General features: G+C 39.6%; 1 protein-coding gene across 1 annotated transcript in view; it reads left to right on the forward strand.

Annotated features, from left to right (window-relative positions):
* The first annotated feature begins 2,313 nt into the window (after window positions 1-2,313).
* Window positions 2,314-20,503, forward strand: part of LOC140843070 (transcription initiation factor TFIID subunit 1-like) — a 118,686-nt gene continuing 100,496 nt past the window's right edge. The window contains 1 exon segment of the mRNA XM_073228284.1: window positions 2,314-2,478. Within this exon segment, the coding sequence (XP_073084385.1) occupies window positions 2,440-2,478 (39 nt within the window). The 5' untranslated portion in view covers window positions 2,314-2,439.

A 20,503-nucleotide genomic window follows, 5' to 3' on the forward strand; every position in this document is an offset into this window, starting at 1 on the left:
TGAGGACATAAAGCACATCCACAGGAAAACAGACTAAGCCCACAAGTAATTTAAAAACAAATCCTACAGAAGGAAGATTTTTAAAAAAAATCAGACTTTGGGTAGTTAATTGGGAAGGTCAATGTTATACCACTAAGAAGTAGAGGAAAGGTGAGTTTAGAAGTTAAATGAGAAAAGGGTAGAAATTCTAACTTAGTAGTTAGAATTGTTTTGGGGGAGGAATATTTTATTTATTTTCTCTACATCATAAAATAACTTATTATCAAGAATACCAGTACATTTCTACTTGAAGTCATATAATGGTCATTCAATTTTTACACCTATTTTGTGTACTGGCTTGAAATCTTTCCAATGTTCCTAAGTTTCATTAATTCTCTAACTCCTTTTAGCTGTATCTAGAAGGTGGTATTGGGAAGTTTTTGAAAGGATTATCAGAAATTATGCATAATTGCTGGCTGTGTCACTATGGGGGAGCCACATGTAAATATCACCAAGGTTACTGTTATAAACAGTCTCATTCAAATTATTGCAAAACATTACCAGATTTGGGTGAGGTTTCTAGAGGAAAAGAGCAGCCAATCAGTCAAGCCATAACATTTACTCAGTACCCAATGTGTATGAGTTATTGATATTAGGTTTTGCTAAGTAAACAGAAACTGAAAAGCAGAAGAAAAAAAAATCCCAGAAATAATGCTGATGCACAGCAGATGGTGGTGAATAAAACTGATGGGATGAGAAAGTACTGGTTTTATTTGAGGGAGAGTGGCTTTAGAGAGAGACAAAGAGAATTTTTGAAGAGTAAAGAATATGGAATACAGAATAAGATGGCCTGAGGTCTGAACCCAACTTAGTCACTTAAGTGCCGTCTAGGACAAATATTTAGCCTCAGTTTTCTTCTGTAAAATGTGTATAAGTTTTATTAATACCCTACTTCTTGAAGTTGCAGTGAAGCAAGGACTTATAAACTGAAAAACAGTAAACATGTTATTTATTGGCATCCAGTCAGGCCCTTGGCCAAACTGTGTGGTTTATTCTCTATTATGCCTTCTCTGCAGCATTTATCCTCAACAGACACCTACTTTTTCACCGCATGTGTCAGCAAGTTTTCCCTCCCTGGACTATGAGCTGTTCAATAGCACGGATTCTGTGTGCTTTTCATCCAGAAGAAACAATGATTCACACACTGTGAGCACCCAGTAAATTGGTTAGTAATAGTGTTTTGCATATGAATGGTTATTTGAACTTTTTAAGAGACTCTCACGTGACACATTCAGGTGTCAAATTCATTTAGCTATTTCTGATGTCATGTCACTATTTCAAAAGTTGTCAAGAGCTTCTCATCTTCTACTAAATAAAAACTTAAAAAACTTTTTTTAATTGAGCTATATAAAATTGATATATAACATTGTATTCGTAGTACTGGTGCCACCTAGGAGCTTTTTAGAAAAGCAGATTTTCCAACCCCATCCCAGACCTACTAAATGAGCTACTGCATCATAACAAGATTTCTAGCCAATTCATATACACAGCCTTGATTACATCTTTAGTTTCTAGCTAAACTTGAAGTTTTAAAAGTAAGATTCCAAGATTTTGCAAATAAAAGTAATGGATGTCCAATAAAACTTGAAAACAATGAATAATTTTTTAGTATATCGCAAATGCTTCAGGGGACATAAAATATATTTGTCTACCTGAAATTCAGATTTAACCGGACTCTGTGATTTAATCTGGCAATTCTCCGCAGAGTAAGATCTATGTCGCACACATATTTCAATTCCCCTGCAATAGTAGAGTGCCTTCCTCAACTGCTCAGCATTGTTTGTTTAAGGAATAGTCAATTGGCCTCTTGAGAACAGAGGTTTGTTTCTCTGGTTTTTGGTGAACATTGTACATCGTCAAAGACCAACAAAGTACCCTGCACACAATAAAGGACCAACTAACGTCTCTTTAATGAAAGAATGAATATGTCAAGAGCAATTTTCAGTTAAGGGACTTGGTTGTGTTACGTTTTAATGAAAGCCTGCATATTTTTCGAGTAATTAAAAAAAAGTTTAAAGAGCCTCTATTCGTACACTTTTTCACATTTTAGCTGGTAGTGTTCAGGGCTTGATGGGAACGTAATCGAGGGCTCAGAATGTACTCCGTCGCGGACCGAGTCAATACGGTCGTCTGAGAGCAGATTCCCGCACGCAGATTTCTGGCGTGTCGGCAGCAGACAGCAGGCGACGCCTCCCCCTTCCCGGGCCAATGAGGCGCCCGCGCTCGCGCACAGCCGCGCTCCGGCCCCCAGAGCCCGGCGGAGGGAGGCGGGGCTCCCGGGGCGCGTGCGCGGCGGCCTGGGCTGCGGGCCCCTCCCCCGGCGGGGTTGAGTGGCGCAGAGGACCGTCGGGAAAGGCGGAAGTCAGGAGGCCGCCGCCGCCGTTTGTCGCCAGGAGGAAAATGGCGGATGTGGAGGAGCGGTTGTCTGGTGAGGAGAAGGTAAGAGCCGCGGGGGCGGCGGAGCCCGTCAGTCCGGAGCCGGCCGAGCCCCGGCGCATCTGCCCGGAGTGGGGCCGGGGAAGGGCACTGGTCTGCGCGCTCAGCCGCCCTTCCTCCCTCTCTCTGCTGCGCCCTAGTGCCTGCCCCCCTGTCAGCCACCCGAGGCCCCGCGCAGGGGCAGCTCTGCCGGGCCTGCTCGCTCCGCTCCTTGTAGCGTGTGTGCTCCGAAAATAGGAAGTGGAAGCCGGGCGGCGGCGCCTGGCGCAGCGGGCGGGGCAGGGGGCGGCGAGGGCGGCGGCCGCCGGGGTCCCGGTCCCTCCGCCTGGCAGCGGGGCCCTGAGCCAAGTGTGGGGACTGCGAAGCGCTCTGGTCAGCCTGCGAGCGGCCCAGGGGCAGGACTCAGCCCCACGGCCTGGCTGGAGAGTGTAGCCGGGTGGGGGTTAAGGCCAAGGTCGCTTGGAAGGCAGGCCTTCACTTCTCCCAGAAGCCGAATGCGTCGTTTCCTGTTTGCGCTTTTTTCCTTGCCCGTGAAAGTCTCTCTTCTCTTTTTTTTTTTTGGCTTAAGCCGTACGCTTTGCATCTCCCGTGTTCCGTGGAGGTGGCAGAGTTGCTCACAGAAAGCTCCCCCCACCCCATAGTTGTTTCCGGCTCAGGTTGTCAACAGCCCCCCTGAGGGCCGATTTGGTGGCGCCCCGTCGTCCTGCTTCGACTTCTGCCTGAGGAGGGAGATTGTGTGGCTGCTTTCACTGTCTCTTAGATGATGTGACAGACAGCATTGGAACCAAGTGAACGACTTAAATCCTCAGGCATTTAAAATAAGAAACCTGATCATTGAACTACTTCTCTCTTAATCGCAGTTTTCATTTGGGTGTGAGGCCCCGTTCCCCAATACAGGGGACGGGACCCTACTTATTTTGAGTATTTCCTGGAGTGAACCTTGACGTTTCTCAGACTCAGAAGTAACTGACCTACTCTGAGTAAGATAGTTACAGCTTTTGATGTGTTCACACTTAATTTAACAACGTTCATATTTTAAGAGTTCTAAAGCAGTACAGTGAAACACAACACATCGTGGTGTTTGAGAAATCCTAATGTAAGCCTGAGGATATTTGCAGTTGGAATTCTGCTCCAAGTGTCTTTATATTGTCTCTTCACCGAAATATTCTGTCACCTTCCTCATGTGAATGTGTGGGTCTCATCTTCAATTTTGGAAATCCTTTCCTCTGCTGTTGGGTGAAGGTGATAATCAAACGACACAATTGGGAGAGCAATAAGGTCGCTCCATGATCCCTAATTCGCGGACCTGATAGGCAGATCCCGTGTACACAAAAGTTGGTGTGCAGTATTCACACGTGTAATATTGGTAAATAACCATGAGTTAGTAACTGAAAATGTACACAGGCTCACATGCACATTCAAAATTAAGTAGTGCCAAAAAGTTTTTAAAAGAATGTTACGTTTTTATTTTACCGTTTTGAAGTGGTGGTTAAGAAGCTCAAGTGGCTAGAAATCAAGTTGAGCGAGTACTCAGTGTTTGCCTTAATATAGACCTGCAATGTCTTGTAAAGGCCGAAAGTAGCAAAGTTTTTTCAAAATGAGATGACAAGATTCCTTATTATCTGGCACTCTCAGGGTACTAAGTGGGGAGGAGAGTGCCTTACTCTCTACGCTTGCCCAACACATTTTAAGGGTAGATGAATGAAAATTCTACTCTGAAGGAATTTGATGTTTTTGTTTTTAATTCGAGTTTTTGTAAGACTTCTGTAGACATTTACATAGAGATTTCATTGCTATGTCTAGTAATTTAAGAAAAATACTGACCAAACTTTTGGGATAAATTGTCATCTTAGTTATCAAAATGTTCTTCTCATCTTTTGGGAGGAGGACATTAGATATGGGATTAGAGAGGACTTAAAGTTGACATTATTACTTTAGTATTTAAATCCTATTACTCTTTCCCCCACTTTGTAATTTTCAAAAATAAGCTTTTAATACAAGATTTTGGAATTTTCATTATTGATTGCAGATCTAAGGAAGGGGAAGCTCTTGAGAATTATGTAGTACTATGTACTTCGTATATGCCTGGCTCAGTTAGACAATACATAAGTTCATTTGTTTTAAGTTGGGGTAGGTTTTATTACCATTTGACGGATAAGTAAAATAAGGTTTCAAAAGCTTTAATTCACCCAAAGACATATAAGTAGAAAGTGGCAAATGTGGTATTTAAACCCGAGTTTGACTCTTGTGTGATGCTATTGTGACAATAGACTACCTTAACAGTTGAAGATAGGAACTCTCTGGGTTTATCTCCTTGTTTTTAAATTGTTGATAGCTTATTTTGAAAAAGAAACAATAGTTCTTTTGTTTTAAATAAAAATTTTAAATACCAAACATTGAATTGTGTTGGGTTCTAAATTTAGTTTGTGTTTTGTTTTAGACCAAAGTTTATTATTGTTTAACACATTTAAGTTTTTTTTATTAAGGTATTATTTATATGCACTCTTATTAAGGTTTCACATGAAAAAAATGAGGTTACTACATTTACTCATATTATTGAGTCTGCACCCATACCCCAATGCAGTCACTGCCCATCAGTGTAGTAAGATGCCACAGATTCACTATTTTCCTTCTCTGTTAACACATTTAAGTTTTATGCAACTAATATAGTTTATTATATGCCCTAAGTAGAAAGCATTTTAGAAATTAGTGTAGATATCTTTTCTTTTTAAAATCATGTATGTATAATTGCTTTTTGAGGATACCACTATGAAATTTAATAAGCTTTTCACCTTTGGCCACTGGGTTAATAGGAAACAAAATTATCTAAAGAAGGACAATGAAGGTCTTAAGAGCTACTCATTTCCTGTAGCGTACCCCATGGAGTTTTTTACATAGTTACAGAAACTCTAGGCCAAACAGTTCAAGTTCTCTATCTATTCCTGGGTCAGCTGCATTATACAGTAAAGCCTTTTTGTGAATTTAATATTATATAAACTTGTGGTATAAGGCTCAAATGAGAAAAACCATTCCCAGACCCCTCTCTAGGTGAAAAATCCAGGAAATCACTCCAAGCTCCAGGAAAAAGACTCTTTATTATTGGTTGGAAAGGAGTGTATTTCCCGGTAACTCCTTCCAACTTCCCCTAACGATTAGAGTGATCACTCCTATAGCTTTAATTCTAGTATCTTTGTAGATACATGTCTCGAGTAGATAGTTCAGCTCTAACTTTATCTTTCTTGAGCACTGGTCATACATTTTTGTCTGATGGTCCTTTTCCCAGGAGACAAAGAGATGTGTTCAAATGGAACCTGCTGAAAGTCAGTTCATAAACGCCCTCCCCTTACACCTACACAAAAAGGGGCAGAAATCTGACTCATTGTGCACATTTTTCTCTTTATTTCTCTATTCCAATTACTCCAGTCATCCACTGTGAGGTTTTAAACCTCAGCTTTATTTTTTTTCTCCTTGTGCTCTGTACCTTAAAATCAGTTTCTAAATCTTTGTCACTTCCGTCATCAAAATGTGTCATACACAAGTAATTTATTTGGGAAGTTAATTCATTTATATTATTTGGTTTATAACCTCTTAGTTGTCCAGAGGTTGTTATTTGTGTTATTAACTGCTGTTGTTTAGTAACAAAATTTTACTATGTATACAGAATACAAATTGTACCTGTTCTGTGACTACACAGATAAGGAAGAAATAAAGCCAAAGGGGTAAGAGTAGGGTTAGAAGAATGTATCATACCCGGTCCTTCCCTTCTGTTATATTTGCCACTGCTAGGCCTTTATTACAAAATTCCTAGACTTACACCTCCAATTTCCTGTATCTAAGCCATGTTTTAATATGTCATTTTTCTATTCCCAAACTTATAGTTGCTTGCTCCTCCATCAGTTCCAGCTCTTGAAAATGGTATTCCATTCTAGCCTAAATAGTTCTGACTTCCCCTATATATACTGTTGTCTAAGATGCTCTGAATTCAAAGAGACCTGCATGCTAGTCCAAATCTAGTACCTCAGGTAAATTACTTAATCTCTCAGCCTTAGTATCGTTTGAAATGTGGGGATATAAAGGAAGTATCTCTACTTAAATTTCTGTAAGCATAAATGTTGCCTGACATGTAGTAGAAACATTATAAAGCATAGCTGTCTTAACTCTGCTCATGTCTTATCCACTTCGAGTGTTGGTACTGCTCCCTGGTATGTCCCAATTTTTAAAAGGGAAAATCGTAGCTCATCCCTCAAGATTTAGCTCAGAAGCTAGTTTAATCTCTCTTCTGAGCATTGCAACACATCATTAGTATTCAGCACAGTTTGGCATAATAGTTACTTGCTTACTTGTCGTTTATTCCCTATTTTATTGAAATTCCTAAGTGCAGAAGTAATGTCATCTTTAGCATCTGTCTTGGACTGCATGTGATGAGTACATTGGTTCAGTGAGTAAATGAATAAGGGAATCATAAATTCACAAGATTAAGAGAAAATGTAACAGTTTTATGAAAAGTAGAAGTAGCATATAAAGGCAAATTTTTGAAGGCAAATCTAGTATGCCTAAACTTTTCGTTTCTAAATAGTGCTGTAGATTTTAAAGATACAGTCAGATGAAACCCCTGGTATTCTTTGAGGTACAGGTGGTAAAATTAGCTGTGGTTCAAACGACCTACACATGCTAAATATTCTTTATAAGTAGTTTATGTATTTATCCATCACTACACAGTCATAATTTGTCTTCAGAAGTTCTGTTTGCAAGTAAAAACAAGGTAAGCTGCCATGTGTAAAATCTGTATTATTCTTATTAGCCATAAAGTAAATTCAACCAGTAAGCTATTAATGTAGAAAATAGTCATTTCTAATTTCATTCTGTAGATGAATGACTTCTGTCATTGCAGCAATACAATGTAAAAATGAATACAGGAAGCAAAAATTTTATAAATGCTGTACCGTTAGTGGAATTTTTCAGACTTTACACATTAAAGCAAATTTGTAGTATTTTTTTCAGTACATTTGGAAGCCATCTATATAAAATAAGGAGAGATGTGTAGAATTTTTCATTTTAGTGTAAGAACTTGGAATATAAAAACAGAGATGAGAGTACAAAGTAATTTTTAAAGTTGAAAAGAATGACGGAAACTTGACCTGTGGTTTGGTGCTTTGACCAGGAAGTCTAATTGTGTGAAGTAATAATTTATTGCAAGATATTCATACATATTAAAGAAAAAAGAGGTGTTCCATAGAACCACCTGTATTTGTCAAAATGGTGAATTTTAAAAATTTTATTTTGAAGGTTAGATGTACAGTCTACATTCTCTTGACATTTATTTACGTACTCCATTGTGAATCTAATGCTGATAACTTTTCCTGCAAATTTTAGTTCATAATGTTTCTGTTGATTGACTATGAATGTGAACAGTCTTAAAACTACCTTCCCATTCATTCATTTACCCAAGTAACGTATTTTATTGAAATCAGTTAAAAAACTCATGATTTTCCATAGTTTAGGGTCTCTGAAATCAGGTTTCATTGTAACAAGGCTTATGATATTTAATTGGTAGCATTTTTCCTTTGTTAGTGGTAAATAATATTATGCATCATACATTGATGGCGGATTAAAATCAGCAAGGATATAGTGCAATCAGGGGATTGGTGGGAGGTGGTTAGTATGGGATATCCTCACTCATTGTGTTGAGGGCTGTTAGAGGACTTCAGTTAAACTTGGGCTTTTGATGTGCTCTTTGCATAAGGGAAAATTATTCAGCCATGAGAAAGAATGATATTGTTCCATTTGTGACAACATGGATGGAACTTTAGCACATTATACTAAACAAGATTAAGTCAATTAGAGAATGATAGTACTGTTAGATATCATTTATGTATAGAATCTAAAGAAGTCAAATTTGTTTGGAAATAAACAAAAACAGTGAAGTGGTGGTTACCAGAGGATGGGAGGTGGGGGGATAAGATTGATGGTGTTTATGGGTACAAACTTGAACAAGTACAATATAAGCCATTGAGATCCAATGCACAGTATGATGAATAGAGACAGAATGTACTTTAATGATAGAATGTGATATGTATTGCTTCAGTGGCAATCATATTAATATAAGTGTATCAAAGCACTATCCTGTACACCCTAAATCACAAAGTGTAACATGCAGGCCCAGAGATTTTTCTGTAGTTTTGAAAATCCTCTCATTGTCGGTTGGTGCCTGGAGATAAGATAAGCCTTTTAGGAGAACAAGTTTGGACATGGCAAAAAAGAGAGGACAGAGAGCATAACTTTTGAATATACTTTCATTTAAGGCTGAAGGGAAGAGATACAAAGGTGAGGAGTGACTCTTGAAGTAGAAGCATATACCTACTACAAGTAGGTGCTCAAGTCACAGAACTTGAAGAGAATTATCAAAAGGAGCAGTACTCCAACAGACACACGAAAAGATGCTCCACATCACTAGTCATCAGAGAAATGCAAATTAAAACCACAATGAGATATCACCTCACACCAGTAAGGATCGCCACCATCCACAAGACAAACAACAATAAATGTTGGTGAGGTTGTGGAGAAAGGGGAACCCTCCTGCACTGCTGGTGGGAATGTAAATTAATTCAGCCATTGTGGAAAGCAGTATGGAGGTTCCTCAAAATGTTCAAAACAGAAATACCATTTGACCCAGGATTCCACTTCTAGGAATTTACCCAAAGAATTCAGCAGCCCAGTTTGAAAAAGACATGTGCACCCCTATGTTTGTCGCAGCACTATTTACAATAGCCAAGAAATGGAAGCAACCTAAGTGTTCATCAGTAGATGAATGGATAGAGAAGATGTCGTACATATACACAATGGAATATTATTCAGCCATAAGAAGAAAACAAATCCTACCATTTGCAGCAACATGGATGGAGCTAGAGGGTATTATGCTCAGTGAAATAAGCCAGGCAGAGAAAGACAAGTACCAAATGATTTCACTCATATGTGGAGTATAAGAACAAAGAAAAAACTGAAGGAACAAAACAGCAGCAGAATCACAGAACCCACGAATGGACTAACAGTTACCAAAGGGAAAGGGACTGGGGAGGATGGGTGGGAAGGGATGGATAAAGAGGGAGTGGGGTAAGAAAGGGGGCATTTCTATTAGCATGTATAATGTTTGTGTGTGGGTTCCCAGGGAGGGCTGTGCAACACAGAGAAGACAAGTAGTGATTCTACAGCATCTTACTATGATGGACAATAACTGTAATGGGGTTCGTGGGGGGGGGACTTGTTCGTGGGGGGAGTCTAGTAAACATAGTGTTCCTCATGTAATTGTAGATTGTTACCAAAGCAAAAACAAAAACAAAAAGGGAGCACTACTGGTACTGCACAGAGATTAAGTAGTATAGGATTGAGAAAACCTTTGGGTTAAAGGGAAAGGGATGAGAAACAAATTTTATTACTATATGCCTATATCTACCATATTAATCGCCATTATCAGAGTAACCTTTTGATTATTCCCAGTTTACAGATGGGAAAACTGGTGCAGATGAGGCTAGCTGTTTAAATGGAGGACTAAATATTACTGGTGGCCTTTAAGAGAGCAGTTTTACTGGAGTTTGGAGCAGGGAGTAGAGAGAGAAGCCAGATTACCAGGGACTAAAAATTGTGTATGTTTTCCCTCAGTCTTGTATGCATTATAAACTACTCATCTTTCAGTAGCCAGATCCAAAGACTTTCTTCTTCTTTTGTATGCTGTCTTTTATCTGTACCCTTAGCAGTTTGTACATGACCTTTGTTATAACATTTACCAATTTTAATAGGTTTACCTGTTGTTCTTAATTCCTGTGTTCTTCAGGGGCAGGTCCTGTGTCTTAACTCATTTTTGTAATTCCAGTTGAGAGTGTGACATATATTAATTAGGTCAGTGGTTTTCCACTCTAGTTTCACATTAGAATCAACAGGAGAGTTTATAAATAAACATGGATGTACAGGACTTTTAGGTTTGCTTCCTAAAGAAATGTCTTTTTCTGGAGACCATGTAATTGGCTGCAGATGGAGCCATCCTGATGTGTGGCCTAGCGACAAGGAAGTCACTGTATGGTGAACCACAAGTCTGTTTGCTATTGCAGTTTCACACGAAATGGTTTTGTAGCAATGTTTGGTGAAAGTAATAGAGTGCTCATTTCATCTCAAGATAGTTACCTTTTCTTGATTTTGATTGCAAATACCAGGTTTGGGCAATGGCCTATGCTTTCCCTGGTGTTTAACCTATTTTCATAGTCTACTTTTGACGTGGCCATTCCTGTGTTCCTTCTAACATTTTAGGGAAATCTAGCTGGTGTAGGTAACAGCAGCTAAAACATTTATAAGCTTTTGTTCACCTTGTTCTCCATACCTTAAATGCCTTCCTCACTCTTTTCCACTCATCCAGCTCATGTCTATACTTCAGGGTTAATAAGCTTGCCTATATTCATTCTATATCCTTCTAAGGCTACCTTGGTTTTTGATTTGTTGCCCCTGTTGCTGTCACTGTGACTATGACAGTGATGTTGACAGTGGTTGTGGGGCTGGTTCTGCTAGTGGTGTTTATGACATCTAATCTTTTGTGAGTATTTCCTATTGAATCTAAAAAAACCTGTTTGGAGTTGGCACTATTTTACAGAGGGAAAGAGTTAAGCAGTAGAAAGTTTATTAAGTGACTTTTAAGAAGCTTATGTGTTGTGAGTGAATTTAAGCATTGATCTGAGCAAAAGCCTTAGTTCTTAATGACTGCACTATGCTGACTCCCCTCAAATTTTATTTTTATGATATAGTTAATGCGATATGTAATGATAATTTTTTGACATCTATAATTATTTTCATTTGTTGTTATTCAATAAGTAGAGTTTCTTTCAGCAGATTTTCATTGGTCATGCAAAAAGTTATGTGACCTTAACATATTTCGTTTTATATATAGTTTGCATTAGTTTGCTAGGACTGTCACAATAAAACACCATAGACTTGGTAACTTAAAAAACATAAATTTATTTTCTACCAATTCTGGAAGCTAGAAATCTAAGATCAAATACATTTTAAAATCCCAAGTGAAAGGGTTTCATGGGGGTTTAGAACATGTATTTCAACATCAGACAAGTTTGATATGAGTACCAGATCTCTTACTTACTTGTTTATGTGACCTTGGAAAAGTTTCTTAATCCTTCCATTGTTCAGTTTCCTTTCTGTATAGTAGAGATAACAATAGTATATACTTCAGAATTTCTATGAAGATAAAATTAGATAATGCAAGAGAGGCACTTTGCTCAATACATCACACATTTAAAGTGATCAGTATATATTATTATCATCCAGGGGTCTTACCACATCATTCACTCCTTTATTTTTTAATTCAAAACACATTACTGAGTTCAGGTCTAGCAGGAGCTATGCCAGATTCCAGAGATATCAAATCCCTGTCCCTGTCTTGAGGGAAGTTCCGTGGAAGAGAAAGACAATAGTTAAAGTACAGTATGTATGAGAAATAATGTGAGTACAAAGGCAGGCCACTATTAATGTTGGAGAAGAAGTCAGGGAAGACTTCATAGATCAGTGAAGTTGGGCTAAATTTTGGAAAATAAATAATATTGAGGTGGACCATAGTAAGGGCTGGAGGATAAGAGAGAAGTTTGGATGTTGAGTATTTAATGTCTGAATTTTTGCAGTGGCCTTCTAATTGACTTTCTTGATTTACATCCCTCTTACTTTTTCAAGTATTTTTATCATGGCAGCCTGATGCCTGAGTTCTTATTTGTGGAGTCTAAGAATGAACTTAGCAAACAGACAAGGTAGGAGAACCATGGAGACTTTTACTGAGAGAGACACTCAGAAAACAGAGCTCCTGGTTTACACCAGGAGGGGACAAGAGAGCCCAGGGTGGTGCATTGTCTAGGGGATTTATAGGCAGTTGAGGACTTTTGAGAACTGAGGGCTTAGGGTGTAGACTTGTACCACCTGCCCTGCCCTCAAGGTGGGCTGGGTTATTGTCTGTTTGTTAGGGCTGTTTGTGGTGAATTCATGGGGTTATGCTGAGATACCCTTGTGGAACACTCAAACGTTCCAAGCCAAGTTGCTCCTGACCTTTTGACCTTTAACTGATCTCAGTGAAGATGTCTATATTCCTAGTCTGGTGTCTTTACCCTAGAGAATTAGTGTGACCTTAACTTTGCATAATGCTGAACACCGTTTTGATAGGGACTTTATATTGTTACATTGCTTTGATTGTAAATATCTTGCCTTGCTTTTTCCAGAGGCCCTCACCCTACTCTGTCTAAGCCCAAAGGCCCTCCCTCAAGTCTTAAATGACAAAGTTGTAGTGGATCTCTATTGCATATCTGCTCCTATTTTCACGATCTCTTTCTGTTCATGTAACCTGGGTTTATTATATTGCTCTTTTTCTAACTTCATGCGATGAGCATGTGTTAGAAAAAGTATATACTATTGTTATCTCTACTATACAGAGAGGAAACTGAACAATGGAAGGATTAAGAAACTTCTCCAAGGTCACATAAACAAAGCACTTTAAATTTTTACTAATATATTTTAGGCAATAAATTTATCTGAAAACTCTGATTTTGTTGTACCTCACAAGTTTTTATACATTTTATTTTCATTATCAGTTATTTCACAAAGTTTTTAGAAGTTTTCGTCTTAATTTTTTCTTTACCTCATGAGTTGTTTAGCAGCATATATTCTTTTAAATTACCAGATGGTGGTGGGAGCATTGTAAATTATTGTCACTCGTTAGTGTTGTAAGAGATGTAATATGCGTAATACCTATTCTCCGACATTCATTGAGGCTTTCCTCATGGCCTGGAACATAATCAATTTTTGTAAATATTCTATGGATGCTTGAAAAGTTTATCCACAAACTGTTAGTCACATAACTATATGCTTGTCCATAAATTCATTGCTTCTGTTTCCCAGATCATCATTTCTTTTGTCTGTATAATGTATCAATTATCAATAAAGATATGTTGAAATTTTTCTCTGTGATAGTGAATTTATCATTTTAAGGCTGTTTTTCTTAGGTGTCTGCATGGTTGATGAATCTTTTCTATTTGATAACTCTTTGGAGATACAGTAATGCTGTTTGTCTCTAAGTCTGTTCTTTTTATATGAATTGATATACACTAGATCTTTACTTTGGCTAATGATTGATATGTCTTTTTCCATTATTTTACTTCTAGTATATAGGTAATAACTGCAAACAACATATACTTAGACTTTTTTCATTTATCCCTACACTGTTCCTTACTGCATATAAATACCTTGAAAAATCCAAACTTATCCAAAGTCTTCTCTCCCTGTACCCTAGGCTCCAAATTTACTAATTTCTTACTTTTCCTAACATCTTACAACTTTCATATTTGTATATGGCACCCTCTAGTACCTAGAAGCTCTACTCTCTGGAGCTGCTCAGCCCTTGAAGTAATGTCAGGAGATGCAGGGTAGTGGTATTGGTGCCTGGGGTCAGAAAGAGCTGTTTCCTGATTCGTGGCTGTTATGCCTGTCTCCACTGCCTAAACCAGTGGGCCAAGCACACAGGTATAAGCCAGTATGCTTTGCATCTGTAGTTGCTGTACACAGATCTTCCCTCTGGCTGGCCTAACGCCATGGTAGGGTTTGCTGGTTTGCAAGCCAGGTGGCAGCTGGCTGGGAAAAAGGCATGGTAGGCTGCATATCATGGAGGGGGTCCTTAGAGGTGTGTAGCCAGCCTGCGAGCTGGAGCACTTGAAGGTCGTGAAAGCTCCTGAACTGCTGGGCAGAGTGCCCCCAGACAATTTTTTCTACCTGTTCTTTTTCCTGAGTAGTAAGCTCTATGCAATCCTTGCCCCTTTAGCAACCCTCTTGCCAAGGGTTTCCTTGTTAGAAAGTCTCTCAGACTGCCCACCTTTCTTCTGTCCCAGAGCAGCCAGATGTGGATCCCTGCTTTCCACAAGTGGCTGGAATCTCAGTCTCTCCAGGAATTCTGCTGGTCTTAGCTTTCCAACCCCCTAATCACGAGATTTCCATGCAGGCACCATGAAATGTAGGTTTGTGTTCCCAGAGCAGGTCTCTGGAGTTATGTATTTAGCAGTTCCAGACTCCACTCCCTCCCCAGTCTGTTTCTCTTCCTCCCTCTGCTTAGCTGGGGTAGGGGAAGGGCTTGGGTCCCTCCGGGCCACAGCTTCGGTACCTTACCCTGTTCTGTGAGGTCTGCTCTTTTCCCCAGGTGTATGTACTCTGGTGCCGTCCTCTTTCCTGTTGCTCTTTCATGATTGGTTGTATTAGTTATATTTTTGTATTATATGCAGTTTTAGGAGGAAGCCACTGTCTCATCTTTCACACCGTCATCTTTAATCCATTCAGCATTTTATTATTTTTCATGCAATTTTAAATGCAGTTGTTTTCTTGATTTGCCTTTCTGCTGTTTTGTTAGTATATAGGAATGCAATATATTTCTATATATTAATTCTATATCCTGCAACTTCTCTGAATTCAATGATCAGTTTTAGTAATTTATTGAAGGATTCTTTAGGGTTTTCCATGTACAATGAATGTCATGCCATCTGTAAATAGTGAAAGTTTAACTTCTTCCATACCGTTTGGATGCCTTTTATTTCTTTGTGTTGTCTGATTGTTGTGGCTAGGATCTCCAGTACTGTTGCTACATAACATTGGTGAAAATAGGCATACTTGTCTTGTTCCTGATCTTAGAGGAAAAGCTTTCAGCGTTTTGCTAACTATGATGTTGGCTATGGGTTTGTCATATATGGCCTTTATTACATTGAAGTACTTACTCATTTTATTTAGAGTTTTTTCATGAATATGTTAAATTTTGTCAAATGCTTTTTCAGCTTCTATTTAGACAATCATGTGGCTTTTATCCTTTTTTTCTTTATGTGGTGTGTGATGTTGAGTGACTTAGGAATAGTGTACCATCCTTGCATCCCTGGAATAAAATCCCCCATAGTCATGATGGATGACTTTTTTTTATATATTCTTGGATTCAGTTTGCTAATATTCTGCTTTTGTAGATTTTTGCTTATATGTTCATTAGGGATATTGGTCTATAATTTTCTTTCTTTGTGGTGGCTTTGTCTGGTTTTGATATTAGTGATGCTGGCTGTATAGAGTGAGTTTGCAAGTATTCCCTCTTCCATTTTTTGGAGCAGTTTAAGAGGACAGGTATCAACTCTTTGTTAAGTATTCGGTAGAAATTGGCTGTGAAGCCATCTGGACCTGGTGTTTTGGTTTTAGGGACCTTTTTGATTACCAGTTTGATTTCATTGCTGGTAATTTTCGTGTTCAGAGTTTTGTTTCTTCCTGTGTCAGTCTTGGAAAGATGTATTTTTCTAGGAATTTGTCCATTTCTTCTCGTTTGTCCAGTTTATTCCCATATAATTTTTCATAGTATTTTCTAATAAATTTTTGTATTTCAATGCATACATTGTGATTATTCCTTCTTCGCTTCTGATTCTGCTTATGTTGTGTGTATTCTTTTTTTCTCCTGGAAAGTCTGATATAAGTACTGCTATGCCTGCTTTTTTCTCCCTGTTATTTACATGGAGTATCTTTTTCCATCCCTTCACTTTTAGTCTGTGTAAGTCTTTGGATCTGAAATGAATCTCCTGTAGGAAGCATATAGATGGGTCTTGTTTCTTTATCTGTTCTCCACTCAATGTCTTGTGCTTGATTCATTCAGTCCATTTTCATTTAAGATGATTATTGATAGATATGTACTTACTGCCATTTTATTGTTTTCTGCTGTTTTTCATATCTCCTCTCTGTTCCTTTCTTCCTGTGTTATATTCTTGTCTTGTCATTAATAGTTTTCTTTAGTGTTGTAATTAGATTTCTCTCTCTTTTAAATTTATTTATTTATTTGTGTCTTTATTGTAGACCAAAATATTGTGGTTACCTCAGTCTGTATTTCATTGCTCAAAATATCAGGCATCATTTGTATTATAAAGAAACTAACAGGAATGAAAGAACACACTGATGAAATGGCTAATATGCTGAAGAGAATAATTAATTGAAAGGAGAAAAGAAATTTATCTTCGAGGCATGCTAAGCAGCCTCAAATCCTCACTGTTTTCTGTAAAAAAGCTATTTATAGCCCCACACCCATCCCAAGTAAAGTGTGTTCATTTCCTGGGCATGTTCCTACCGGACCCACAAAAAAAAAGGCACCTTAGGGTCTACTGTGTAGTCAGAGAATCAGAATTCAAAGGCCAGTTCTGCCACTTTTTTGTGCTATAAACTCAGTGGAGTTTTTTAACCTCCTTGGGACTTCAGTTCCTCTCATTTTTAAAACGGTTAAAGTATGTCCACTTATTTCATATGTGGTAGACTGAGGCAATTAATATAAAGTCATGGGAATAGTACCTCATATATAAATGTTCAATAAATGTCAACATTATCATTTTACATTTTTTGAACAATTTTCATCTACCTCATCTATGTGGTAATGCAGATGAAGCATACATTAGTTTCTTCTGGGAAAAAAAAGTGCCTCCCAATTATCTAGCCATTGTTTAGTCATTCAGTTAATTATTTTATATAGGTATAAATCATTGTTGTTTTACCAATTCCTTATTTGATTTCTCTTTTGAGATTTCCACATTATCACCATGATGTAGCCAATTACAAACATCCTTCCAGCATTTGCAGAGGAAGGTATCTGGAGTAGTAATGTTTAACAGATAACATGTTTTAGTAGTCCAAGTCCTGGATGGAATGTGAGAAATTTAAGGATCCATTTTAATATATCATTGTGGTTTTTGGATTGTGGGAAAAATCAAACTTAACAAAATATAGTGTATAAATAGTAAAAGAATTTAAATCCTTTTTGGATGTTCTATGGGCACATTTTGGAGCATGAATGCAATAAATGTTTTGAAACAGGGGCAGGTAAACTTGTTCTATAGTGAACATAGAGTAAATATTTTGGACTCTCCAATCTATTCAGTCTCTGGTTCAACTATTTACCTCTGACTTTAATGTGAAAGCAGCCATAGATAACATGTAAATGAATGAGAACAACAGTGTTCCAGTGAGAAGACCGTATTTATTGACATTGAATTTTGGAATTTCATATAATTGTCCTGTGTTCTTTTGATTTTGTTAACCATTTAAAAATGTGAAATTCTTCTTTAGCTCACAAAACCACACAAAATGGATGGTTGGCTGTATTTGCCCCACAAACCATAGCTCGCTCCCCCTTTTCTTTTTTTCTTAATTTTTAGTAAGATATGATTGATATACACTCTTATGAAGGTTTCACATGAAGAAACAATGGTTACTGCATTTACCCACATTATGAAGTCCCCACCCATACCCCAATGCAGTCACTGTCCATCAGTGCAGCAAGTTGCCAGAGATCCACTATGTCCCTTCTCTGTGATAGACTGTTCTCCCCGTGATCCCCCACACCATGTGTACTAAACATAATACCCCTCAGTCCCTTTCACCCTCACACAGCCCTCCCCTTTGTAACCACTAGTTCATTCTTTTGCCACCCCTTTTCTATAAACGCTAAGGAACCTGAGATGCACAGAGATTAAGTAATGTGCTTGAGGTCCTCCGGTGGTGGACCAAGAAGCCAGTGTCCAGAACTCAGGTGCTGTGGGTTCAGAAGGTGCTCCTTGCCCCACGTGAGCAGCTCCCCTGGGCATGCATTTGCGGGCCCTACCACTGTGCAGGTGAGGGTGGCACACATAGGGCACATTTGGAACAAAGTGGCCACTTCACCTGGTAGGAAGGAATCCGGAGGAGGGAGAGGCATGGAAGGGAGGCTGTGATGTGGTGGCCAGAGCTCACAGTGACATTTAATGTAACAGCAACAGAGGAGAGGCAGGACTTTAGTTAGTGAATTCATGTAATTTAAAAAAAAGTGCTGGAACTTCATCTTATTTCTAAGTTGGCATAGTGTTCATCTCGCTGCTTCCCAGTCTTGGACTGGCGTGATGAGGGTGTGTGTTGGGGAGTAAAGGAGGGCATTTCAGGCAAGGTAAACATCGCCGGAAAGAACAAAGGGGTTTGGGTCATTCAGTCTGAGAATCCCTGTCTCTTTCTGTTTCTCTGTGTCTCTGTGTCTCTTCCTGTCAATCATCCATCCATCCATCCATCCATCCATCCATCCATCCATCCATCCATCCATCCATCCATCCATCCATCCATCCATCCATCTGTGTGTATGTATATATGTGGAATCTGTAAAGGAACCTCTGTTAGAATTAACAAATTCAAATTGTGGGAAGGTTCACGTTGGCTGTTTCCCCTCTACCTGCTCTGCAGGCCTACTTTTGCTGCCTGTAAACAAACGATAACTATCAGCTCTTCAGCCATGTGCTCTTTTCTTTTTACAGTTAGGCAGGCAGTCCTGTTTGCATGAACTGCACAGTGTGTGGGTGAACATGAGTGTCTGCTGTAAACTGTAACAAGTATTTAGTGAGCGGGAAGAGGTATTAGTGCAGGGCTGGGGTGCTGTGTTCTAACTCCAGCCCAACTGAGAAGGAGGGCCTCACCCTGCTTTCTCTTGACCCTCAGGCAAGGAATTGACCTTCCTACTTTCTTGGTTCTTGTTTGTTTGTTTTTCTTTGGATTAGCTGCCCAGGAAAGCAAGAATCAAGAACAGCTCAGTCTGTTGAACCCTGAATCTCTCTTGATCCCAGAACCCAAGCCCAGAATGGAGTTTGGTCTTGGGTGGGGAGCAGGCTGCCCAGTCCAGACAGAATTAAGTACCTGGAGGGTGTGATGTGGGGTAGAAGATGAGGAAGGAGGACCCTTGAAGGAAGCTGTCGCAGTGCCTCTCTGTTGCCAACGGCTGTGTCTCCAGTGGTGGCTTTCTGTGGGCAAACAAGTTCCTTTCTGACAATGTGAACACCACTGGGAGGGTGAAAGAAGGTGACTGATAACAGGAGACCGCCTGCCTCACCAGATCACTGTTGTTGCCAGGCCTCCTTCAGCCTCTACTGCAGAAAGGGAAGTTTAATGTTCTTCCTTGGGTTGGGGGCATGTAGTTCTGAAGTGTAGGATGCCAGGGTGGGAGTGTCGGGATGCATCTGGTCTCGGGGTATCAGGGATGAAGGTAGCATTCATTGAGCACCTACTGCGATATCATACTCGTCTGTGAAAGGAAAGGAGCGATACACAGCAGCAATTCACTGGAAAAATCTGCTGTATTAGGGAAAGGTGCTGGGTTTTATAGGAAGAGGCGTGAGCTGATTGAGTTGTCACTTCTACAGGGTTGGTGGCTATTGGCTTGGTGCTGGGAGTGGGAGGGGGGAGAGGTGATTGGTCTTCAGGTGGCACCATCGGGAACCTAGGACCCGGAAGAGAAGCCAGAAGTTTGCTATCTTACTGGTGGGGACCCTTCATTCCGCCCTTTCTCCTCTATGGAGTTGTGGACGTTGCTTTCTCTCTGACTGCTTCCTGCTGAACTGGGGTGGAGAAAGGAGTGAGGGCTTGAGGACTGGGAGGAAAGGGTTGATAGGACTCCCCACAGTAAGGACGAGTTGGTATGGACTTCTTCAGGTTGGAAATCAGTGAAGGTTCCCTGTAACTATAGGTCGAGGACTTGTTGATTCTAATGGTGCCAAGAGGATATGGGTGCCAGAAGCCAGGCGTCTGCGGCCATTGTTTCCAGGAACAATTTCCAGTGGAGAGAGGGGTCCATCTCAGCGTGTGGTGAGGAGGTTACGTGAGGGTGAGGGATCTTCTGTGTCCAGAAGCTGGTAGTTCCTGAGTAAAAGCTGGTTGAAAGCTTGATTAGAGATTTTTCCGACTTGGGATTTGATGAACTTTATTATACAGGGTAAGAAGAGACAGGCGAGAAGAATGATTATAATGGGGCCTGCAATGGGCTAGAGCCAGGTGAGGAAGGGTTTTGTTAGTATTGAAGAGAATGGGTTGGAATTGGGAGCAGAGTGGAGACTGGAGGCAAGGTCGGTGAGTTTGGTGATGTCAGTTTCTACAATGCTGGATTCATTGATGTAATAGCCACACTCTTCCCGGAGGAAGACACAGGTGCCGCCCT

Source organism: Manis javanica, unplaced genomic scaffold (genome assembly GCF_040802235.1).
Source record: "Manis javanica isolate MJ-LG unplaced genomic scaffold, MJ_LKY HiC_scaffold_24, whole genome shotgun sequence".
NCBI lineage: Eukaryota > Metazoa > Chordata > Mammalia > Pholidota > Manidae > Manis > Manis javanica.